General features: G+C 45.7%; 1 protein-coding gene across 2 annotated transcripts; it reads left to right on the forward strand.

Moving 5' to 3' along the window:
- Positions 1-883: 883 nt before the first annotated feature.
- TMC8 (transmembrane channel like 8) lies at positions 884-22,941 on the forward strand. Of its 2 annotated transcripts, XM_077328098.1 has the most exons (16): positions 884-1,056; positions 4,939-5,108; positions 6,392-6,540; positions 7,167-7,319; positions 7,445-7,524; positions 7,807-7,943; positions 9,554-9,701; positions 11,724-11,882; positions 12,517-12,665; positions 16,783-16,906; positions 17,525-17,622; positions 17,969-18,152; positions 18,720-18,850; positions 18,999-19,154; positions 22,375-22,453; positions 22,608-22,941. In XM_077328098.1, the coding sequence occupies exons 1-16, from the start codon at positions 1,000-1,002 to the stop codon at positions 22,668-22,670; spliced, it is 2,037 nt and encodes a 678-aa protein (XP_077184213.1). In that variant the 5' UTR covers positions 884-999; the 3' UTR covers positions 22,671-22,941. The 2 variants fall into 2 exon arrangements, with proteins under 2 accessions (XP_077184213.1, XP_077184214.1); XM_077328099.1 differs by lacking the exon at positions 11,724-11,882.
- Positions 22,942-23,236: the final 295 nt, after the last annotated feature.

Consider the following 23,236-nt stretch of genomic DNA (forward strand, 5'->3'; position numbering starts at 1 on the left):
AGGGGCCAGAAGCGGTGTTGGAACTGGGCGTGTGCGCTTCCCCTCCTCAATGGCCACGAATGTTTTGTGGGGTAACCCAGGGGTGAGGGGCAGGCCCCGCATTGGGGAAGGAGGCCAGCCCAGCCTGAAGGTCACGGAGGCGGCGGCCCGGGCCCAGCTGCACCCCCTTCCTCCTTCCCTCCAGCTGGGCTCACCGGCAGCAAGGAAGTAATGGAGCAGCGGATCCCAGATTCTGGCTCTGGTGGCAGCTCAGGACGGACAGAAGAGAGCGGCGGTGGCGACAGCCATGGCCATGCTGGCAGAGGGCAGGGGAGGGGCCTCACTCACCTTGCCCCCGCACCTGGCCCACTTCCCCCTCTTCCTCCCTCTTCTGGGCTGAAACACACAACCCCTCTACCGAAAGGCCAGGACGCGAGCAGTAGACACTGTCTACTGTCACCCACTGCCACGCCGCCACCCGCTCCTGCCCCTGCCCACGATGTGGTGCTGGCTGCGACAGGTGGGAACAGCCGCTCCGGCAGCTGCTTTGCACAACCCTAGTAGACAGTGAGTGCCTAAAAATCGGGATTTTTAGAAAACGCCACAGGATGCGGGACCAATCTTTAAAAATTGGAATTGTCCCGCCAAAAGCGGGACATCTGGTCACCTTAACCTACACATGGAAAAAGCAGTTGTGGCTACAGGACACCAGAACAAAATGTTGCATGTGGATGATTTTCATTGAGAGGTTGTTTCCCCCTTAACCTACTCTATTCTAATACATACCCAGAATATGTAAAAACTCTTTCATTGCATAATATCACCCCTGATAATCTGACCTACTTCATTACAGGAAGTTGCCTATTCCTGTCACATGGACATATTTCTACATCATCCCCTCGGACAAGGAAAAAAAGAGTCATAACTGGGGTAAACAGCTTGTACTTCTTGCCTATTTCTTGAGGGAGCCTCCTTACCAGACCAGAATTTAGGATTGACTGGACAGCTTTGGTGGAACACATGAAAAAAGGTGACATTTCCTTTTTCAGAAGACCTCAGGACAAAAAACTGCAACCTGTAAGTAATGCTTTCCAGACAGATTGGGAGGAAATCATTTGTTTAGACCTTGGATTCCAGAATGACTTATGCAAGGGAATCCAGGGTCTGGGAACAAGCCCCTAGGAAATAAAGGGAAGGAATGTGAAATAGCAATGACATGGTTAAACCCAAAATGGCTTTATGCAGAGCTGAAACCATGCACTGGAGCTCCCTATGCAAACAAGACTGTTTCTGTACTAGGGAAATCATTTGGATTTACATTTTTAAAGTTTTGGTCTGTTTCTGTACCAAAATTCGCCTTTTGGGGTGCTGACCCAAATTGTCCCCTCACTTGCACCACAGCAAAGGAATTCCCAGAAATCCATCTTCACCTTTTGAAGAAGGGTCTACTTGGATCTAAATCAGGGCTGGCCAGTGCAGAAATATAGCATTTGGGCTTTTCCAGTCTGTGGCTGCCATTGTTCCCCACCCCCTCATATCGTCATTTCCATCTCTCCCATCTTGTTCGACACTTCCCTCCCCAAATAAGCTATAATAGCATTACTACACTATTTCCACCTCCAAAGCCCAAAGGAAGGTGTTTCAGAGTAAATAATTGAAAATAAGGGGATGAAAACTATTTTATTACTCAGTTTTTAAACCTCCAAAAAATTCCCAAAGCGTTTAGCCAAAAAAGGCCTCTTCAGGAGAATCTGTGCATCCCTTCCCTGATCTTTCAAGAGTTGGGCTGCTGGTTTCCATCAGGGAAGATTGACAAGGGAACTCAGCGCCTCCCCTCCCCAATGCGATCTGGCAGCTGCCAGAACTCTACCTGGCCTCCCCGCCCCTTCCCAGTCTAACATGGGGGCGGCCGTGTTGCAGCCGATGCTAACAGCCTGGCTGGCCTGTCAGCATCAACTGTAACGTGGGGGGTGTCAATGCTTGTAAACACTAATAGACAATGAAGGCAGGCAGTGCCTCTGGGCAGCGAAGGCAGTGCTTCTGGGCCTCAGCAGCAGGTTGGATAAGTATGCAAGGAGCCCCTCTCCAGCTAGCCAGCCAGCCACTGAAACTCACGGGCACAGCATGCTTGCTCTATACTGTATGGAGCCTCGGGAAGCTGGCTGGGGAGGCCCGGCTTCTTGCATGCTTATGTAGCCTGCTGCCAAGGTCTGTGTACAGAATGTGCCTGCCCTTCGCTGCCCCAAGGTATTCTTCCTTCATTGCCTATTAGTGCTAGATATAATTAGTATGTATACAAGAAGATGCCTTATGCTTAGATATACTTGTCCAGCTAACTGACTTGCTGGAGATCCTCATGTCTCAGGCAGAAAAAAAAAGCATTTTAAAAAAGTAGTATTTTGTGTTACAATGCAGCAATGTTGTAATGCAATAAACTTTTTTTTAAAGAAACACCTGGAGATTGAAGGCACGGAATGGTGAAATGAAAGGGCACAGTCTAAAGAAAGGTGCAATTTTATGGGGAGCAATTTTATTGTGGGATATATAACTTTGTTACCCACCACGAGCCAGTTATGGGAATAGTAGGATATAAATAAATAAATAAATAATAAAATTAAAGGGTGAAAGGAGCAACGTATAATGGGAGGCTGCCTCCTTCCAACAATGTGGAAAACATATGGTGAATTACAGCATGGAAAACAAGGGGAGGAAAACCCAAATGCAAAAAGCAAATTTCAAATCACAGCATTTAAAAGAAATCCAAAGCGAGGCTAAAACAATGTATGTCTCCTAATGCAGAAATGGTCCAAGAGTGTGCCCAGTGGGTTGTAAATTGGTTTCATTTATTGTGCCTCTTGTCAGACTATAGTTTTTTCTGTATCTGCTTTTCATTTGGCTTGGATATGTTTTATATAAGCCTGTCCATTTTACCTGATTTAAGTGCTTTGCTTCAATGTTCAGCTTCAAAGTGCAATAGCCAATGTGCCTTTTTCTCCCTGTAAGATCTATCAATAGGGTTTCCAGTTCTAGGTTGGGAAATACCTTGAGATTCTGGAGCTGGTGCCTGAGGAGGATGAGGTCTGGGGAGGACTTCAGCAGGGTACAGAATCCACCTTCCAAAGCTGCCTTTATCTCCAGGGGAACTTATCTCTCTGTCACTTGGAGATCAGTTGTAATAGCAAGATATTTCCAGCCACCACCTGGAGGCTAAACAATAATGAGTCCATGCAAGGCAAAAGTGTAAACAAGAAAATTGTAATATATGACTTTTATGTGAATACAAACAAAATGTATTATTATTTAGGGAATAATTCCTCCTAAGTTCTCAAACAATTTCCAATAAATAAATTTGTTTTTGTTAAGCATAATCAAGAGAACTAAACATCTTAAGAAAGCACTTGAGTATGTGCTTTTTTGCAGCTCACTGGACACAATAAAAATATTTAGTTCACATGATGAAGCTCAGCGAAAACACTCAAGAATATTTACTGAAAATGCAACTTGTGGCCACTTGCCAACACGTGACTGAAGATGGATTTATTACAGGGAAATTCATGGCACTGAATTGCTGAATGAATCTACAATGATGACAGATATGACAGACAATATCTGTTGAAATGTATACTGGGCACTGTTAAGAGAGGACTGTCCCTTTAAAGTTGTAAAGTATTTGAGGTTTTCCGCTGTTTGTTTGTTGATTGGTTTTGAGCACACATTAGAGTGATAATGTTATGATGAGCGCTGGTTATAATATTGTTGTATAACAGATTAGGTTTGGATATATTAAAACACATTTTGAAGAACTATTACCACTCTCTATAGGAAACTAGTAGGAAGATATTCCTTAGGAATCTACAGTAAATAAACTATTGTTTATTTTAACTTAAAAACTATAGGAGTGTTTATGTTTTCTTCACAGTATCTTTGAAAGATTCAAGTGGGTAGCCGTGTTGGTCTGAACCAGCACAACAAAACAAAATCAGAGTCTAGTGGCATCTTTAAGTCAGCCATGGAACACCAGCAGGGTGGTAAAGGATGATGGAAGCATCTGATTTTAGGGCCTCCTCTCCATGCCCCTGCATGGCAGAACCAGCCTGCTTCTGCCTTGCAGGCCCAGTTCCATCCTTGTCCACCCCTTGATCCGGCTGGTTGCCAACTCCAGGCGTGTGGTAGAACAAACTCTCTGAGTAACTGCTGCCACCACCTGGCTAAAGTACAGGGTCCCAGCTGGGGGAGCCAGGACCCCTACCTGCTCCTTCCTTCCTGAGGCCTCACCTCTGTGTTCTCCCACAGCCCCAGCTCCTGAGCACTGTGAGGGATGAGATACTACAAAGATTCACCCCTCTGGGTCTTCCCTTTGCACTTCTGTTAGCATTTCCGAGGCAGGGGAGCGCTACATGGATCAAGGAACCATGGCCCACTTCCAATTTATAAAAGATCTATTAAAAAGCAGATCTTTAGGACAACACAGAGTTAAGCAAAAGAGACCAAAATAAACTGGATGAAACACAGTCCTTCTGTCCCTCTGCTAAACGTACCCTATCTGGTGTTAAATAAAGGGCAGGGACCTTTGCTTAAAGAGGTTCCAAAGTCTCATTGCATTGCTCACATGTCCAAGATGGCTGCTCACTTCTTCTTCCAAGAGCAGGCTCCTTCCCTGATGATCAGCAGCCAAAGACCTCCAGCCAAAAGCTGTGCTCAGGATCAGATATATTCCTCTGTCCCCTCCCACAGAAAGCCCATCACCCAGGAATTCTGGGGAGACAAAGCTCTTTCTCCCTCCCCCCTCCAGGTACCTCCTTCATGGCCAGGTCAATTAACATGTGAAAGGGAAGGTGAACAGGGGCTTAGCAGCCCCTCCCTCTCCCCCAGCCCAGAGGAGAAAAACTGTCCTTTTGCAATGGGGGGGAGGGGAATTTCATCACACCCTGTATCATGATTTTGTTGTTGTTGTTTTAGGGACTTGAAGTGATGGAGGACTTCCAGAATTTACAACCTGAACTTTCACAGCATGATGCTGAACCTGCCAGCCCAGCCCTGAAGGCAGAAATTTCTCTAGAGAGCTTGGGTGATCAGCGGCTGTTGCTCAGAGCCATGCCTTGTTCCATGCAACAGAAGCATTTCCTCAGGTCAGGAGTGAGATTATGTGGGAAATCATTAGTAGCCCTTTGCTGTCTAACATCCATGGACAGATGACCTATGCCATGGTGTTATGGAGCATGTAGTGTAAAATTCACAAGACCACAAGGACAGCAGCAGCAAGAGGGTTTATTTAGAATACATGTTTGTAAGCATGGAGAGAAAACTCATTGGTGCGTTCTCTGAAGTCTGCATCAATGCAGCTCGTTTTTAAGACCTTGATACGTCATCATGGCATATCCTGACCCTCACTCCCTCACTGTCCCTTTGACCAATCAGGCTGACGATGAAGGGCGTACAATCTGACCTATCACAGATGGCTATATATCTTATTACCATTTCCTCTCTTTGTATCAAAGAGTGCATTTCATTTTAAGGTATACATTTCCTATTTTGAAGGAAGCATATGTATAGATATAATGCAGCTGTTATATCCTGTCTTGAAGAGTCAAAGAAATGGATTTCTTTGTCTGTCCAAAGCTTAGCCCTGTACACGTGGCATTTCTTCAGCCATTCATGAACCCTAAACAAACTATGGATAAAGTATGGCTAAGTTTTGTGTGCATGGCCAAACTGTGTTCCACAAATCTATATAGTCCATATCAATGGAATTGGGTTAAAACTACAGCCCAGTGACAGTCACAGACTGGAAAGTGTCACTGTCTTTCAGGAAAAGAAGTGTGGTGGGTAGAACTGCAATGTTGGGTGCGGATATTTGCTGTAGAAAGTTTGTTATGATCCAAGAAAGGGAGAGGGGAATAAAGAAGTTATATGCTGCTTTTCTCTTACCAGGAATCTCAAAGTGACTTACAATCTCCTTCCCTTTTCTCTCCCCACAACAGACACCCTGTGAGAGAGGTGAGGCTGAGAGAGCCCTGATATCACTGCTCGGTCAGAACAGCTTTCTCAGTGCTGCATGTGGGGGAGCGGGGAATCAATCAGCAGATTAGAAGTTGGTGCCCCTAACCACCGGCGCTGCTAACTACTACACCAAGCTGGCTCCCTATTGTTTCAGATTATTAAGAGATTTTTAATTATGTCTCCCACTTATCTTGTAACTATGAGCTAGGAAGCTATCCCATACAAGAACAATCGGTTATCTGGCTGGGGTCATGGTGGCTGGTGGAGCAGAGAGGTACTGGATCCCTATTTGTAGGTGGGGGAAAACAGCCTAATCAGGAACATGAATATGTGGCTACCTTCTAACCAATCTCCCAAAGTGTCACAGATTTACAAGACAAAAAGGAAACTCAAACACATTTCCTTCAAGCAGGCAGCTGGATGCATCCACAGGGAAAGAGGTTTCCAGTTGGGTCACCTGGCACCGAAGACGATGCAGAGCCTATAGGCAACTTCGGGAAGGCATTTGGAACTTTGCCAGGATCTGTCAGCTCTGGAAGGCTTCTCTGGATGAGATTGAGGGTAAGAGGAACACTCAGCTTTATGAGTTGATCTGCTGAAAGAAGGTCACTGGCCTGTTTATTGGTACTTGTGGCAACATTAAAATGAGATGGGGCTAATGAGAATGTGTCTGTAGCAGCAGATCAGCTGGAGCACTAGAAGGAAAAGAGAAAATTCTCTCTTCTCATAGGCAAGGGACAATGCATCCATAGACCCCTCCTTCAGTTAGGATAATGGTTTTTACATCCACTGAACAGGCTGGTGTGAGGCAAGGGGGACCTCTAGGGGCTGGCTGGCTGGCTGGCTGCAAAGGTTGTCGAAAACATGGAAAAGGAAATCCTGCTTCATAGATACTATGGACGGTCATGGGTTGGGTGATTTATTGGAGATCAGAAAGAGGAGGCAGCTAGTATGTGAGCAAGGCTGCTACTTCTTCTAAAGGAAAGACCACCTCTGCCTCTGATTTATGGTTTTGTATATTAATATATTAATTACATTGAACTGTATGGATATTTCTACATGCCCAGTGACTGGCATCTGGCATCAGGACAGATGAAAAACAACAAGGAGGCAATCACATATGTGATTGTGAATTTGAGACACAATTTATCTTGTGTATTACCTCCACTTCCTTTTTTTTCTCTCAGCGATTTTTGGTCCAGGCATACAGTCCTATTTCAGTTTCCTGAAGTTCCTGCTTTTTATCAACTTCCTGGCTGGGCTGCTCATCGCATGCTTTATACTGCTTCCTGTTACTATCTCCTCTGACACAACCAGTTTTCTGAAGGGACTAGGAGCAGGTGAGTCCTTGTTGAACCTTCAAGTGCACACATATCAGGGTTTCCTCAGCACTCTAGCTGGATTAAGAATGACCTTGATATCTAGGGGTTGGAAGATGATAAAGCCACTACATCCTTTCTCCTAGAACTGGAGTGCATGAACTACAGCAGTGACATCAGCCATAGATCAGCCTGGCAACACCTCCAGGACATCTTTACTGGGGAAGTGAGTTTGCAGGAAATATGGTTTACAGGGGAGGAAAGTTTGATGGGGTGACAAGTATGTGGGGTTAGAGATTGAGGATAGAATGTACCTGAAGTTTAGAAAACTGAGTGATGGGAAAGAAGGAAACCTTTGGGCAAAGACAGGCAGTAGTCTCTCTTGGGTTGAAGGTGAACTAATGGGAGGATCCCCACTCATTCTATGGCCCTTAAGATTCTGAATCTAAATCCTAGAAAATTATTGTGGATTAGGCCGATCTAAAAGCTTTCTTTCATTTTCTCTCAGGGCTATTTGGAGCATTCCAGGCTGTTTTATGGTGCTTATCGAGAAAAACACAACGGTGACCACTATAACATACACTTAGCCTACCTACTCAGCATCCTGGGATACCTCTTTGGTAGCTTCCTCTGGATCCTCCGACGGTAAGTGGCCCAGATGGAACCCAGACCTCAGAACTGACTAAAGGCATTTCCGCACTTCAGTAAAAATAGTGTTATGCCAGCTGAATGGCATAGCGCTAAATATTATTGCATCTTTGGGGGAAAATACTTTTATTTCTGGCATTGCCTGCATGCTTGTGTGCCTATTCTTTGCTCCAGGCTGTTCTCCATTTTTAAAAAGCACTTCCCGTCCCCCGTAAGTAGGGAGAGGGAGGCGGGTGCGAGTGTGGGACATTGGAGATGGAGGTAGTACTTCTTTACCTCCATGCATTTCTTTGGTTGCTGGCGATTAGCCTGCTATCTGTCCACTGGGGAATAGCGCTTTTTAGGTTAGTGAATCCACTTTTTGGGATTCACCAATTTGCGCTTTGAAATGGTGGATATAGCAAGCAGTTTGCTAGCTGGACCTGGGTGGTTGGTGATGTCATATGGAGCGGCCAGATTATAGTGCCTTCAGAGGGTAAGTATGACACTAAAATTATGGTGTGCAGAAAAACCCTAAGTATGAAAGTATGGAAAGGGAAGTACGGGAGATAAGTAAGTAGTTGTGAGGCAGAAGCTTTGAGTCCAGGAGGAATGGCTTTGCATATGTAGTATCTTAAGACCTCTGGAAATTCTAATTTCTCCTTTACCTCAAAAAGTCATCTTGTCTCCATAACTCAATCACAAAGAGGCAGTATAATCCATCACCTGGCATAAATTATTAGTGAAGAACCTACTGCTACATATTCTGTTGACATCATGTCCCTCTGTTCAACAGTTTTCGCAAACAGAAACATTTATCTAATATAATTAACAAGAGGAGGACGTACAATGGAGGAGTCACATTCCTCTTCCTCCAGCCCCTACTTTCCTCTCTACTTACTGCCATCCCACTGGCTGCTCCTCCTCCTCCAGCTCAGGCTCTGTCCCTACTCCAATATCCTTCCCTTCTACAGCTCTTCTCCCCCCAATTTCAGCTGTGCTTTCTTCAGCCTTTTTGAGATGACCACAACCAGTACATTGACCACCACTACAGCATAGTTTGGATATACCATCCAAACCAGTGTCTGTGTGTGCGTATATTGCAATATCTGTGCATGCTGTTACCTTTGGGGTAGTCTACTACTTTAACATTTCAGATTTTGCTGCAAAACTGGGAGCTCTCTGGAGTTTTCAGAGCCTGAAGTTGTAAACAGAGGCTGGCCCCTTTTTTGTCTGTCTTGATCCACACATGGCTAATCCTGGGCTACCAGAATAAGGATAAACAAAATCTTTTTGCCCTTTCTCCATTTCCTATGTATTCTATAATAGTTACATTTTTATTCCGTCCTTCCTGCTTCTACCATCACTATTGCCTGTCAATGGTTTGCTCAGTTTCATGGTCTACCGAGCATGTATGTTCATTCCTGTATTTGCTTTCTTTCTGAGAGAAAATTGGGCATTACCAGTGCTGAGTCATATCCCCTGGGTTTATCTTTGTGCTATGACAAACTCCATCTTCTTGTCCTGCCATCTGGGTTCTATATTGCTTAGGGCAAATGTATCAGTTTGCTAAAGAAGAAAGGTTTTGCATGTTTGTGCCTGACCCCATCTAATGTTCCGATGTTCAGTATTACAGCCAGTTTGGTGCAGTGGCTGATGCTACGATGGGAATTCAAGCCGTGCAACAGTACAAGGATCTTCACAGAATGGGATTTCTGCATCCAAAGCCCTGAGGTGGCTACACTCAAACAGCGGAGTATTTATAATGGCTTTAAGGTACAGCATAGTTTACCTTTACAATACAATAATCTGGTCCTATCCCTTTCCCCAAGTAATCCTATTAATTCTTGTTTATTTAATATAAACCTTTGCCTAAACTGCTGGTTGGATTGAAAAAACAACCTTTTTTGAAGTATGAGATACATGGGGGAGGGGACAACTAAGTCACAGCTGAGTTATGGCAATCTCACGGGGTTTCAAGGCAAGAGACATTCAGAGGTGACTTGTCATTTCCAGACTCCGTTTCATGATCCTGTTATTCCTTGGAGCAGTGGTTCTCAACCTTGGGGTCCCGACCCCAAGTGGGGTTGAAAGGACAGGTTGGTAGTAGCAGCGGCGGCCGATGGCAGTGGCAGGCAACAGTGGGCAGCGGTGGCTGGCGGGTGGTGGCAGCGGCCAGCAGTGGCGGAGCCATGGCATTGGCCGCCTCCGCGCTGCCTCCAGATTGTTGTGCTTTGTGCACATGTGCGCCTCTACCGCTGCCACCGCAGTTGAGGTCGTGGCCTTACGGTGGTTGAGAACCACTGCCTTGGAGGAATCCCATTTCCCATTCAAATACTAGCAAGGACCAGCCCTGCCTAGCTTGTAAAATCATATGAGATCATGCTAGCCAGGGCTATCAGGTCAGGGCAAGAAATACATGCATGTAAGCATACACATAAAATCATTTTCCCCTCATAAGCCAAGCTTGTTCTCTTGTCTGCAGGATGCCTTTGAACCCCTTTTGATGATGCATAGAAAAGGACATACATTGTTTGAAGCAGAACTGGAAAAATGGCCAAGGCATTAAGCTTGGGCTCTCCTGTGTTAGTTGCCAGGATTCCAATGTTCATTGAACTCTTGTCAGCATGTTTATAAAAGCAGGTAGTGACCTTTAATAGTTCCTGACCTGTGAGATTTGTAGGAACAGCCCAGATAAACAGGATTTAAATCTTTCTCAAACATGGTTTCTTGACAGTCCTGGAAGGATTTCCCAAATGGATTGGGATATATATATATATATATATATATATATATATATATATATATATATATATATATATATATATATATATATATATATATATATATATATATATATATATATATATATATATATATATATATATATATATATATATATATATATATATATATATATATATATATATATACACACACACACACACATTCATATTCATATTCATATACCTATACCTATACCTATACCTATAGCCAATGATAGGCCTGGAGGGGATGGAAAGGGGAAGGGCCAAGGATGGGCATTTACACAGCTATGCTTCCCAACCATATTCTGCATGATTGTCATTCATGGGCAGGATGACCTGCTAGGTCATAAAACAAAGGAGGTAGCAGTACTGTGCTGTAGAGCACACGCTAGTGAAGACACACAAGTTGCCAAGGGAAACAAAATGGCAGACACTGAGGCCAGGAAAGCAGCCCTAGGAAGCAAGAAAGGACAAGGGCTTATGGCATGTGCCGTTTTAACCTGAGTGACTACAATCTCAGAAAAAGAAACCTATCCAAAGGCAATGAAATACACTTACTATTATTAAAAACAAGAATAGTCTCTCCTTATATGTTCTTTCTTTTCTTATTCCTTTATTTGTTGGGACTTCTACCAGAACGGCCTCCTATTTGTTTAACCTGAGTGACAACAGTGCCGGAGTTGACGTAAAGTTTCAGGAGATTGATGGTATTCAGATATCCAGCAGATTTGATCTGACTTGGCCCTGGGCCATCATGATCACTCCACCTCTGGAGTTTCTCGAAGCCTGAAGAATTTTTCTGGGGTTTCTCAACAGTAAAAAAAGTTAGGGTCATCTTCAAAGGCTAGAGATGTTGGTAACTGTTTCAATCATTGCTTTCAACCTTAGATGATTGTACATCCTCTGCCCGTAGGTGTTAGAACTTACCTGGGCCAAGGATGTTTCTGCTGGAGAGGCCTTTCATTTTCTTTGCATGCTTTAAGCCTTAGAAGCAATAGAACCAATATAATTTCTCTTCTGCACGGGACAGATTGACATGGCAGAGCAGATGCGGCGTGCACAGAAAGAACAGCGGACCTGGAAGCAGCTGAGCCAGCTCTATCTGCTGCGCTTGCTAATCAATGGAGTCATTTTGCTTCTGATGGCTGCTGCTTTTTATTGCATTCACTTGGCCACCGAGGTGTCTCAGGTAGGCTGGCTCTTCCTTCCTAATCTGTGCCAGCTCCATAGCTAGATGGTTAGCAGCTCTGCATCTGGAATTCAGGTTCTCCAACCCAGGTCAGTTTCCAGAGCTCAACCGGAGGCTTGAGCTAGCATGATGGCTGGAACTTGCCATGCAACAGGCAAAAGATGCTGCAGAGAAGGCAGACAGTCAGTTGCCAAAGCTGGACCAGGGACTTTGAACTCCTTGAGTAGGGCTGACCAATGTAGGGACTTTTCATTGCCTACTAATTGTTGCACAATGTTTTTTTTTTCTTGCTGTACCTGAGAAGAGCTTTGAGGCTTAAGCACACATGTAGTCTGGACAGCTCACTCAGTTGTACCCCAATTCCCCATCACTAGGTGAATTCAAGTCTCCAGATGCCTGATAGCCAAATCCTTAATACACAGTTTACTTGAACAGCTGTGGACAGGAAGTAGTGAATTGTGGTCATATGCTAAATCAGTCCCTTGTATCTTCATGGTGTGCAAGCTAGATTACTTTTCACAAGCACCATTGCCTGTAGGATCGCCATGCAACGCCAAGTTAATTCTGGACTAGGAGCTTTAACAGGATTTGGATGCCCCTCTGCCATGTCTCTCTCTGATTTCTCTGTTTTCAGCAAGATGCTTCCAGCCCCAGTGTAGTGAAGCAGTACCTGCCACCCATGGTTATCTCCATAGCGAATGTTTTCCTGCCTTTTCTTTTCCATACTCTGGCCCACTTGGAGCGCTGCTCTCCCAATACTGAAGTTAACCTCACACTAGTCAGGTAGGTGCCTCCAACTTCACTGGCAACAGATACTTAGTGTGGCAAGAAGAGTTTACAGGGAGGAAGAGCTTACAGCAGCCTTTCTCAACCTTTTTACTGTTGAGAAACCCCTGGAACATTCTTCAGGCTTCGAGAAACCCTGGAAGTGATGTCAGCAGGCCACCCCTTCCTGCCATGTCCCCAGAAGTCTCCTGTCACCAGAAGTGACATTACCCAGACACAACCACCAGATCACCAGCTGATATCACCAGCCCATTCTCACAGCACAGGAAGCATCAGCACAGAAAGATTTTCAGGTGATTTGTGAACAGAACTGCACCTGCACTCTGGGCTGGCTGCCAGTTTGCTCTTTTTCACCACAGGGACTCTGCAGTGGAAGTCTGGAGAACCAGGGCTGGAACAGGCCTATGCCACCCCATTGCCCCCATCCCCCCATCCCATAAAGAGGGCCAGAGCAGACGTATGCCATTCAGCAGTTGAGTCAAAATGAGAGTACTTACCTCTCTGGACTCCAGTTGCTACAATGTGCAATGAGCCTCGGTCAGCAAGGATTTGTATGAACAAGGCTCCTCCCCTCCCCACCCCCTCAATATCTGTCATTAGCCATATATGGTCATATCACAATAATTTTTTTAATTTAAAAATATATTAAAAATTAATTAACTCCCACCCAATTGGCAAAACCCTGCTGGGGCCACTGCAAAACCCCAGGATTTCACAGGGTTTGTCTGTGGTATTAGTTGCAAGAGTCCACTTCCCTATACTGCATAAGTTCCAGCCAGAAAATGCCGTGGTGCCTGATCACCACAGACTCATGCCTGGGGTTGTTTTCTGCAGAAGCTAGCTCATCATACAGCCTAGTCTATTGTATTAATATTAAGCAGTGGCAAACTAATTGAAGACTGTGGACATATTTCTGGTAAGGGCTTGGAGGAGGAGTGTGTCTTATGGCTTAAGTGCTACTCAGTGCTTAACACCCACTCAGGGTGGCTGTCCCGCCCCTGAGTGCCTCCTTCTCCAACCAGATGGCCTGTCTGTACACAGCAAAGTCAGAAGTAGGGTATTTGAAAAGTGTTTGTAGCTCACTAAAGCAATTTTAAATCTTAAAACTTAACTGATGCTTTTGTATTTTAATGGATTGAATTTATTATATTACTAGTAGAAAAGCCCAAGAGCCTCTTGTGGCGCAGAGTGGTAAGGCAGCCATCTGAAAGCTTTGCCCATGAGGCTGGGAGTTCAATCCCAGCAGCCGGCTCAAGGTCGACTCAGCCTTCCATCCTTCCGAGGTCGGTAAAATGAGTACCCAACTTGCTGGGGGGTAAATGGTAATGACTGGGGAAGGCACTGGCAAACCTCCCCGTATTGAGTCTGCCATGAAAACGCTAGGGGGCGTCACCCCAAGGGTCAGACATGACTCGGTGCTTGCACAGGGGAAACCTTTACCTTTACTAGAAAAGCCCGCTGCAGTGTGCAATGCAGCAGGCGCTAGTGGAGATGGTAGTGGGGGGGGGGGTTAGGCAAGGCGGCAGGCGGGTGGAACGTCATCCATGCTGGGCTTATGGCCTCACATCGGACAAGGGAGCAGGGCAGGCGTGGGGCATTGGGAGGGCGCGGGGGGTTGGGGATCTCTGTGTTGCGGGGGCAACAGCAGCAGCTGTGGCGGGCAGGCGACATACCTTCAGTACCGGTGTCGGTGCCATGGGGTGGCTTGGGACACAGAGTGGGGTGTAGGGGATACTTCCTGCGGTCCGCTCAGCAGGGGGGGGCAACAGGCCCTCCAGTAGTGAAGGGGCATCAGATGGTGGCCAGCCGGTCCTGTCATGTGGCAACAGTGGGTGAGGGGAGTGGGGCTCAGTGGCGCAGCAATCTGCAGCCGCTGTAGTCCTGTGGTGGTGCTGGGTGAGGGGAGTGGCGGGCCGGCAGAGAAGCATCAGCCTGGACAGCCAGGCTCATCTGCGGGCTGGCTGTGGAGCAGGTGAGCGGCAAGCCAGGGAGGGCATGAGTATTAGGGGCTGGCCTAATCAGGGTGCAGCCAGTTTCACTGTCCGCACCCTGATTGGGCCGGATACAAGTTCGCAGTGGTCCCCAACCTTTCTGAGGTTGGGGACCGGCAGGGCATTGGGGCGCGGCCCGCGGGCCATGCCCACGCATCGGGCCGCGCCCCCGCATCGGGCCGCACCCGCGAGCCGCGCCTGCACATCGGGCCGTGCCCCCACATCGGGCCGCGAGCCGCGAGCCGCGCCCGCACATCGGCCGCGCCCGGATGGGTGCGGCCCGGCCCCGATTCCCTCTCCCCGCCCTGCCGCAGTAAGAAGCTTCCCGGGCCGCAAGCTTGCGGCCGGGGAAGTTTTTTACTGCGGGGGGGGGCGGGGGGGCGGGGAGAGGGAGCCGCGGCCCAGCGCCATGGCCTTCGCGGCCCGGCACCGGGCCGCGGCCCGCAGGTTGGGGACCACTGCAAGTTCGGACAGTTTTTGTGGGGCCAGACACACTCCACCCAGAGGCCCATTTTACAAATATATAAGGAAACCATGGATAAGGATTATATTATGATGTTAATTGCCCTGAACTAGCAAGTCTGAGAGGGATGGAATACAAACAAAATTAATAATAAAAATAATAAAATGAATTATCCAGGTCAATCAGCTGAGGTAGCAGCTGATTACCACTTACTAACATTGTTCACAAGATGGGCCTGTGGCCAATTAAAATCTTTTAATTTTTGCACAATTTGAGATTAGCATAAGTATACAAATCAAAGAGGACAGTTGTTATTTGCCATACCTCTTTGCCTGTGATTATTATAGAATTAATGCAACATAACTTGATTATTTGAATGCTCAGAATTCATGGCTATCCATCTCTAATTTCTTTAGAATGCCCCTACAAATCATGCTTCTTTATAAAGATTGAAGTAAATTACTTGATTTGCAAGGCTGAATATTCCTCTTCCAATGGAAGTTATTATTTATTATACCTTATATATTTTAGTCTGGCAAAGAGCCATTTTCTTCTAAAACGTCATTGAGAAATAGATATCTTTTTAATCATCTTAGTTCTTTATGCCAATTAAAGGTTACTAACAAAGAGATAACTGAGCCTCTTGTGGCGCAGAGTGGTAAGGCAGCAGAAATGCTGTCTGAAGCTGTCTGCCCCTGAGGTTGGGAGTTCGATCCCAGCAGCCGGCTCAAGGTTGACCCAGCCTTCCATCCTTCCGAGGTCAGTAAAATGAGTACCCAGCTTGCTTGCTGGGGGGTAAACGGTAATGGCTGGGGAAGGCACTGGCAAATCACCTCATATTGAGTCTGCCATGAAAACACTAGAGGGCATCACCCCAAGGGTCAGACATGACTCGGTGCTTGCACAGGGGATACCTTTACCTTTAGCGAAGATATATACTGCATACAGCAGTGGTCCCCAACCACTGGTCTGCGGCCCGGTGCTGGGGTAAGAAGGCCCTGGCACTGGGCCGCGGCTCCCTCTCCCCGCCCCCCTGCAGTAAGAAACTTACCAGGTAGCAAGCTTGCGGCCCAGCAAGCTTCTTACTGTGGGAGGGGGAGAGGGAACCAGGGCCGCGCACGCGCATTGCGCAGGCGTGGCCGGGCTGCGCACACGTGCATGCACCATGCGTGGCCAAAAACATGCATGCGCAAAAGCGCAGCGCATGTGTGTTTTCGGCCGCGCATGCACGGCATGCACGGCATGCATGGGCGGGCAATCGCCCTCCTTTCTGCCGCTGGTCCCCAGCCTCAAAAAGGTTGGGGACCACTAGTATACAGTATTTCTCTTTGTTTCTTTCCTACGCTGTGTGTTCCTCTTTGTTAAATTAAAGGTGACTGACTGACATCTAGGTTCTTTATGTGATTAAACACACTATTACCATATAGTAATTGTTTGTGATCATGTTAGCTACTTGGTAAAGTGGTTGTATATATCATCTTGCCAATGGGTAAAGATATTCAACTGCAGATATTAGTGGAAGATCATGTGTGGTAAATATGTGGCAAAATACTCATTAGTATCCATGCACAATCAGGTGCTCAGACCCTAGAAAAATGGTTTAATTGGCTGGGCAGATTGTAGACCCAGTATGTAAAATGTGGTGTCTTCTGTCTTACAGGTGTGTGATCCTGAAGCTGTCCAGCCTGGGAATGTTCCTGTTCTTCCTGAGCCACAGAGTCCTGTGCACAGGGAGTAGAAATGCGCTGCAGTGCCAGCCATGTGGTTACAACAAACTGTATCAGGTAACTGGAGATGCATGGGATAAACAGGTTGTTTGTTTCCAGTTCAAAGCAAATTGTGCCAATTTGCTTGTTCAGATGTGAAATGTTCTGGAATGAGGTATCTGTCTATATGACAGTGAGTTAGTTGCCCTTGATCACGAGACACTGATCTATCCAGCCAGCAAATCTGACTTTAGATTTTTAGGAGCAGCTCTTTCCCTGGCCTGATATCTTTTGACATTCTTTTTCCTGGCATCTTTCCTTGAACATTTGTGTCTTTTTTCACTTGTTGTACTGATTCCAAATTAGTTGCCTATAGGTCTGAGTGACTGTCCTCTTGTAATGAGGAAATCCTGGTTGAACATGAGCTATTTACTTGATTTTTTTTTGGAGGGGGGGGGTCTTAATTCATTACAAATGCCCAACCTGAATAAAATTAAAACCAAATGCTGATTTTCACCACAGAATTGGAGTAAGTATGCTGTTTTTGTACCATCGGCACCTGTAAAATGATACTACATAACTACACTGTGAATTTCAATTTAAAAAAAACCCAGTAACTCCACATGCCAGTATATTATATTGGCGTGGCTAGAAATGGCCTTTCTTGCATGAGCCTCTCTTCTGCTGTGCCCACAGTGCTGGGAAACTAACATTGGACAGGAGATGTATAAGATGACTGTCTTCAGCTTCTTGACCACCTTGGCATTTGCCTTCCTCATCAGTCTGCCACGGAGGTAAGACCAAAGATCACCACTTGTGTCCATCTATCCTAGAGTTTCCTTGACTGTTAGCTCAAGGGCTAGGCAAGTAGTCTTCTTTGCCACCGGTGGATAGGGCATACCTCGCCATTGGAAGTATTATGTGGTAGATCTTCTATGTCTCTAGCATAGCTCCTGGTAACACAGGGTGGCGTGGAAGGATGGTCTTCGGTCAGCTCTTTTAAAGCAGGATGCATTGCTTGTGAGAAAGGGGCAAAATACATTATTTTTCTGTGGGTGACTTTCAAAGATATAGCTTAAGCAGGCAGCTGCATGTAGTCCTGCTATGACTCTCTCTCACACTCTCTCATTCTTCTCCCAGGCTGCTAGCTAAGCATTCGTCCTGTGCACTGGCTCGTTGGCTTGGCAAAGAGGAATTCCTGCTGCCTCATAATGTGCTGGATATTGTAGCAGCTCAAACAGTCATATGGACCGGGATCTTCTTTTGTCCTCTCCTGCCTTTGCTTGGATGTGTTGTCATTTTCCTTACATTTTATATAAAAAAGGTAAGGACTCTCTCTGTTCATGCTGGTTGACGCATACTACGAGAGGGCACCGGAGGGTTTTCAGCACAACCCTAAATCCAACCCGTGACATGATCCTGGCAAAAGGTCTATGGACATCATCTCTTATGTGGCCACCTTTCCCAAAAGTAGGACTCCATAGATGGAGGCTAGAAATATGGAAAGGAATATTGTCTTTCTCAACTCGGCAGGTGACTTCAGAAAAATTATCCTCGCTTTGTATGCACCTGAGGCACCTGAGCTTGCATGCACCTGAGGCAGCAACCCCCCCCCCCCACAGTTCCAACAGTGTGGAGGGATTCACATGCAAAAAATACAGCCGAAGGATGTTATGGGGAGGTATCCCAATACTTGCTGGTGACAGAGCACTTTCACACTATATATACAGGAGTGGAAGAAGTGAATCTGTCTGAGGTTGCTGGCTGAATCCCAGGTAGGCTGGTACATAAGGCCCTCATCCTGTTAAACCTTTAATCTCTCCTGGTGATTACCTGTGCTCCAAAACTGTGTGTAGAACTGCTCTCACACAATCTCTTTCTCCCATTCCAGTATACTTTGTTCCAGAACTGCCAACCTTCAACTCAGCTGTTTCGAGCATCCCATTCTAAATTCTTCTTCCAGGTTATGTTACAGCTAGGCCTGCTTTTGGCCAGCACTTTTCTGGTTTATGTCATCAGCAGGTGAGTTGAGGGAAGATTTAGAAGAAAACAATTTACAGCGTAATCCTAAATAAAATCACACATTTCTAAATTCATTGATTCATTCATTTAATCATTAGGTATGAAGCTTGCAAAACCTTTCATTGATAGTCACTTTTTTCTGTTCCAGTGTCCGCCCATCCCAGCCCTGTGGGCTGTTTGCCAACTATTCAGTGCCTTGGCAGGCAGTGCCTAAAGCCATATCCCACCTATCTATCTCAGCACTGCTGGTTTTGAATTATGCCACATCCAATGTCTTTTATTTCTTACTCTTGATGGTGCTCAGGTGAGTACTGTTCAAGGCATAGGTAGAATAACTGGAGGTGGTGGAGGGGGCTGATTATACCAGGATCCTCCCTGCAAAGGGGCCCTTTGTACAAGAGATAAATGCTGGATCTTGTGTTTCAGGCTACAGGAGATCATTCTTCTGGACCTCTGATATCTCTGAACAACTTGCTAGTTTTGCTTAAATTTTATTAGCCAAAACATTTATTGTTGCTCACTGACCTGGCAACTGTCAAAAGGAAAAAATGACACAATTAAGTGATTAAGTGGCTATCATGCCTTGTCTTCTTGCTCTCTTGGACTTAATTAAACCACCCACTTTGAATTATTGTGATCGCTGGTACAAGAAATGCTTCCCTCTCCAAGAACCATGTCCTGGCTTCAAACCCTTTCCAAAACAGGCAAGGAAAATCATTGGGCCATTTCCCACGGCTTAAAAATAGCACAATGGTTGCTAGTTGGAAACGCTACTAATTTGCCATAACCCACGACGTCGTAGACAATCTGCAACAATCCTGAAACCGACCCGCCAAAAGCGCTTCGTTGTGGCGCTTTCAGGGGAATCCAGAAAAGTGGATTCACCCTCCGGATAGCGATACACTCCTGCAACCAATCTGCAACACTAGCGCTAAAGACCTGTGCGTTACCATTGTTGCTGGTTCTTCAAAGTCCCTCCCCCTGGATCTCTCCTCCAAACTTCCGGCGAAGCGATCGCCATTTTTTTTTCTCGGAGCGAGCGGGGATAAACGCACCGGCGAGCCTCTTTCTGTTTAGAGGCTTCCCTGGCTTCAGTCCTTCACCTTTAGTCACTAAGCACAAACCACTTAAAAGCCCGTTTGCTGAAATAAAGTCCCTTTATTTTTTACACATAAATTCAGCCGAAAATCGAGCCCGTGAGAAGGGGGGGGGGGGAATTTTTTTTTATCACTCGAGGCAGCGTGCAAACGATCATACAATCAAACGACAGCTCACATTAGGCAGCTGGATGGGTCTCTCCGTAGCAACGAATCTACACAGATTCGTTGCTATGGGTCTGTTTTTTTTTTTTTAAACCTTTCTTAAAGGGAAAGCGGCTGTTTGGGAGCATGCTAACGGCTGCCCATTGGCTGCTTGACGGCTAGGGGCGGGACGAGCTTGGCAATAGCGCTTCCTTTCTAGCGATTTCTGCCGAGACCGGAAGCCTGTGGGAAACGCTAAAAAACGCAACTGATTCCACTACAAAGCCAGGTGTGCAAAACGACGAATTCCACTATTTTAAATGGCGATTTTTCATTCAGTGACCAATTTGCAACAAAGATCCCCGTGCGAAATGGCCCATTGACTTCCCTTGGTTTAAATGCACTTACTGTGTTGGATTATAGTCCCAACTCCCAGTGGAATCCCAGTGGAAAGAACTCAGGGCCATTCCCCACCCGATAAATATAGTGAAATACTCACTTTATGCAGACACCATATTTGTGGCATTTTGCACAACATCGTCCAAGCAGCAAACAGGTAGCTACATTCTCCATTTTATAGCGCCAGTTGGGGAATCGTATAAAGTGAATTCCCTCAACTAAAAAGCGCGAGCTAGAGGAGAGCAACCAGCAAGCCACATGCTAAAGAAATGTGTGGAGCCGAAGTAGCGCTATCTCTGCCTCCAGTTCCCACCCACGCACCCACCTCCCTCTCCCTTCTCCTGGAGATTATTTTTTTTAAAGAAAACTGCCTGGAGCAACAAATAGGCATTAAATTGTGCAGGCAAAGCAAACCCCACCCCCCAGCACACCCCTCTGAAGTCCTCCCCCAAATTGGGAACGAGATTAATTTTTAAAAGATTCAAGGCTTGTGATTCCATAAGGGGTGGCATTATAAAAAGCACTATGCATCTATGATTAGATGCATAGGTGTTTCAATGGAGAAGTTTTACTTAAAAAAATTAACTGCCATTGCGGGCCCTTTAAAACATGGAGAAAGGTGATTGGCTGCCTGGCTTGATTGTCAGACAGCAGAGAGTTGTGTGTAAAGCGCATTGCTCTCTTCTGCCATTTTAAGCAAGCATGCACAGTGCTAAGAAGCACAAGAAGATAGCAGACAAAAGCGAGAAAGCCAGAATGTGAGGAGTGGCCGGAGGCTCGTAATTTTTTAGCGTTATGCCATTTTGCTGGCGTAACGCTATTTTTTTCATTGTGCAGAACTGCCCTTATTGTTTTTTAATTAAAGAAAGACGCCTATCAAGAACCATACTTGAAAAACCAAGTTAACAATGTTCAAAAAAATGACAGAGCCTTGCCAAGAGATCATCAATATTATTATTATCATGATTATAATAATAATAATAATAATAATATTTATTAAACGCATCTCCCCGAAGACTCGAGGTGAGTTACAGTGTTAAAACCCCAACAAAAACACCTATACATAATACAACACAATACAAAGATGTGGTGGTAAAAAACAATAACTGACTACAGCCCACCCCGAAGAAGAAGAAAATGAAGAAGAGTTGGTTCTTATATGCCGCTTTTCCCTACCCGAAGGAGGCTCAAAGCGGCTTACAGTCGCATTCCCATTCCTCTCCCCACAACAGACACCCTGTGAGGTGGGTAAGGCTGAGAGAGCCCTGATATTACTGCTCAGTCAGAATAGTTTTATCAGTGCTGTGACTAGCCCAAGGTCATCCAGCTGGTTGCATGTGGGGGAGCGCAGAATCGAACCTGGCATGCCAGATTAGAAATCTGCACTCCTAATCACTACACCAAACTGGCTCTCATACTACAGGGGAGGGAGATAGAGGGCGCTGTTGGCATTCGCTACTGCTACTCTGATCCTATAGGGGGGCCCTGATCTTCCTCCCTATCTGTGTAGTGAATGATTTAGGAGTACCTGATGCTGTAGCAATCCCTGACTCTTTTTAGAAAGCATATTATAGATATAATAAATCCCCACAACATCCACCACCAGCAATAACCGCCAATTCATCTGATTACCATTTGATGCCTTGATAACATCAGCAAGACAAAGAGAATCCATAACTATAAATGCTGTAAGGCAGACTTTTTTGGTTTTTTACAATTTAGCTGTGAATATATTTAGAAGCGAGGTCTTGAAACCACATCCTTAGATCTAAAACGGAACCACTGTTTTCTTCTCTGGTGAGATGACTGAGTGGGAGCCAAGAACCTTTGCAATTAGTATGACGGTATCTTCCTTTCTTTTCACGGTATCTTCCTTTCCCACAGCCTCATCCTCACCATATACATTTCTCAAGCACAAGGAAATAAACAAGAGATTGAAAGGCTCAAGAGGCAACGAGTACAAGTAAGTGGTCCTCAGTATTATAGAGGGGGGTTAGCGGATTAATAATAATGATAATGATAATGTCCACCATTGCATCTCTAATGACCTTGGACTAGTTGTCACATTGGTTGATGTTCTGTGTAACACAATCCATATCTCCTTTGCATCCATCTAGTGCGTCCAGGAAAAATGGCGCCTGATAAAGAAACTGGCTTTGCAACAAGTGAATTTTCCATGAGTTTGGTGGGGAAGTACTCAAAGGAAAAGGGACTTCTTGTGAAAGGACTACAATGATATGACAACAGCAGGACAATTCACTTTGCTTCTGAAGAGGGCTGAGAGCACAGAATGGCCAGAATTTTCTTGCATTTTCTTGCACCTTTCCCTAGTTTGATTTTCATAGACAGAATGGCTACATCATGGTGTGGATAAACCAAATCCTGCATCTACACTATCATACCCTTGATCTGTATCTTTTAATAGGTATAATAATATCTATTTTCTCATTATGTGTACTGAATTATGTACTTAACTAGCTTGAAAGGGTCCTCTCCCCTGGCCCCTGGCCAGGCAGCTGAAGGTGGCCTTAGGCGGCAGCTCGCAGTCAGATCAAGTGGGGCGGGCGGGGGCTGGGCAGCTCGTTAGCAGGACCTAGACAGAGCTCCTTAGCAGGCAGCTAGTCAGCTACTTAGCAGTCCTTAACGAGCAATCAGCAGGCTGGGAGGCCCTCATGATAATTGAAGACTGCCAGTGAGGGGAAGCTCCCAACCTCCTTAGGCAACCGATTCCACTGCTGAACTACTC

Source organism: Paroedura picta, chromosome 3, assembly GCF_049243985.1.
Source record: "Paroedura picta isolate Pp20150507F chromosome 3, Ppicta_v3.0, whole genome shotgun sequence".
NCBI lineage: Eukaryota > Metazoa > Chordata > Lepidosauria > Squamata > Gekkonidae > Paroedura > Paroedura picta.

What these genes read in the sequence shown, in the direction of transcription:
- TMC8 (XM_077328098.1), top strand. Translation starts at nt 1,000, where the DNA reads ATGAAAAAAGGTGACATTTCCTTTTTCAGAAGACCTCAGGACAAAAAA. An exon ending in TTCTCTGGATGAGATTGAGG is followed by an intron (nt 6,541 to 7,166) that starts GTAAGAGGAACA and finishes TTTTTCTCTCAG; the next exon opens with CGATTTTTGGTCCAGGCATA. An exon ending in TCAAGAGGCAACGAGTACAA is followed by an intron (nt 22,454 to 22,607) that starts GTAAGTGGTCCT and finishes GCATCCATCTAG; the next exon opens with TGCGTCCAGGAAAAATGGCG.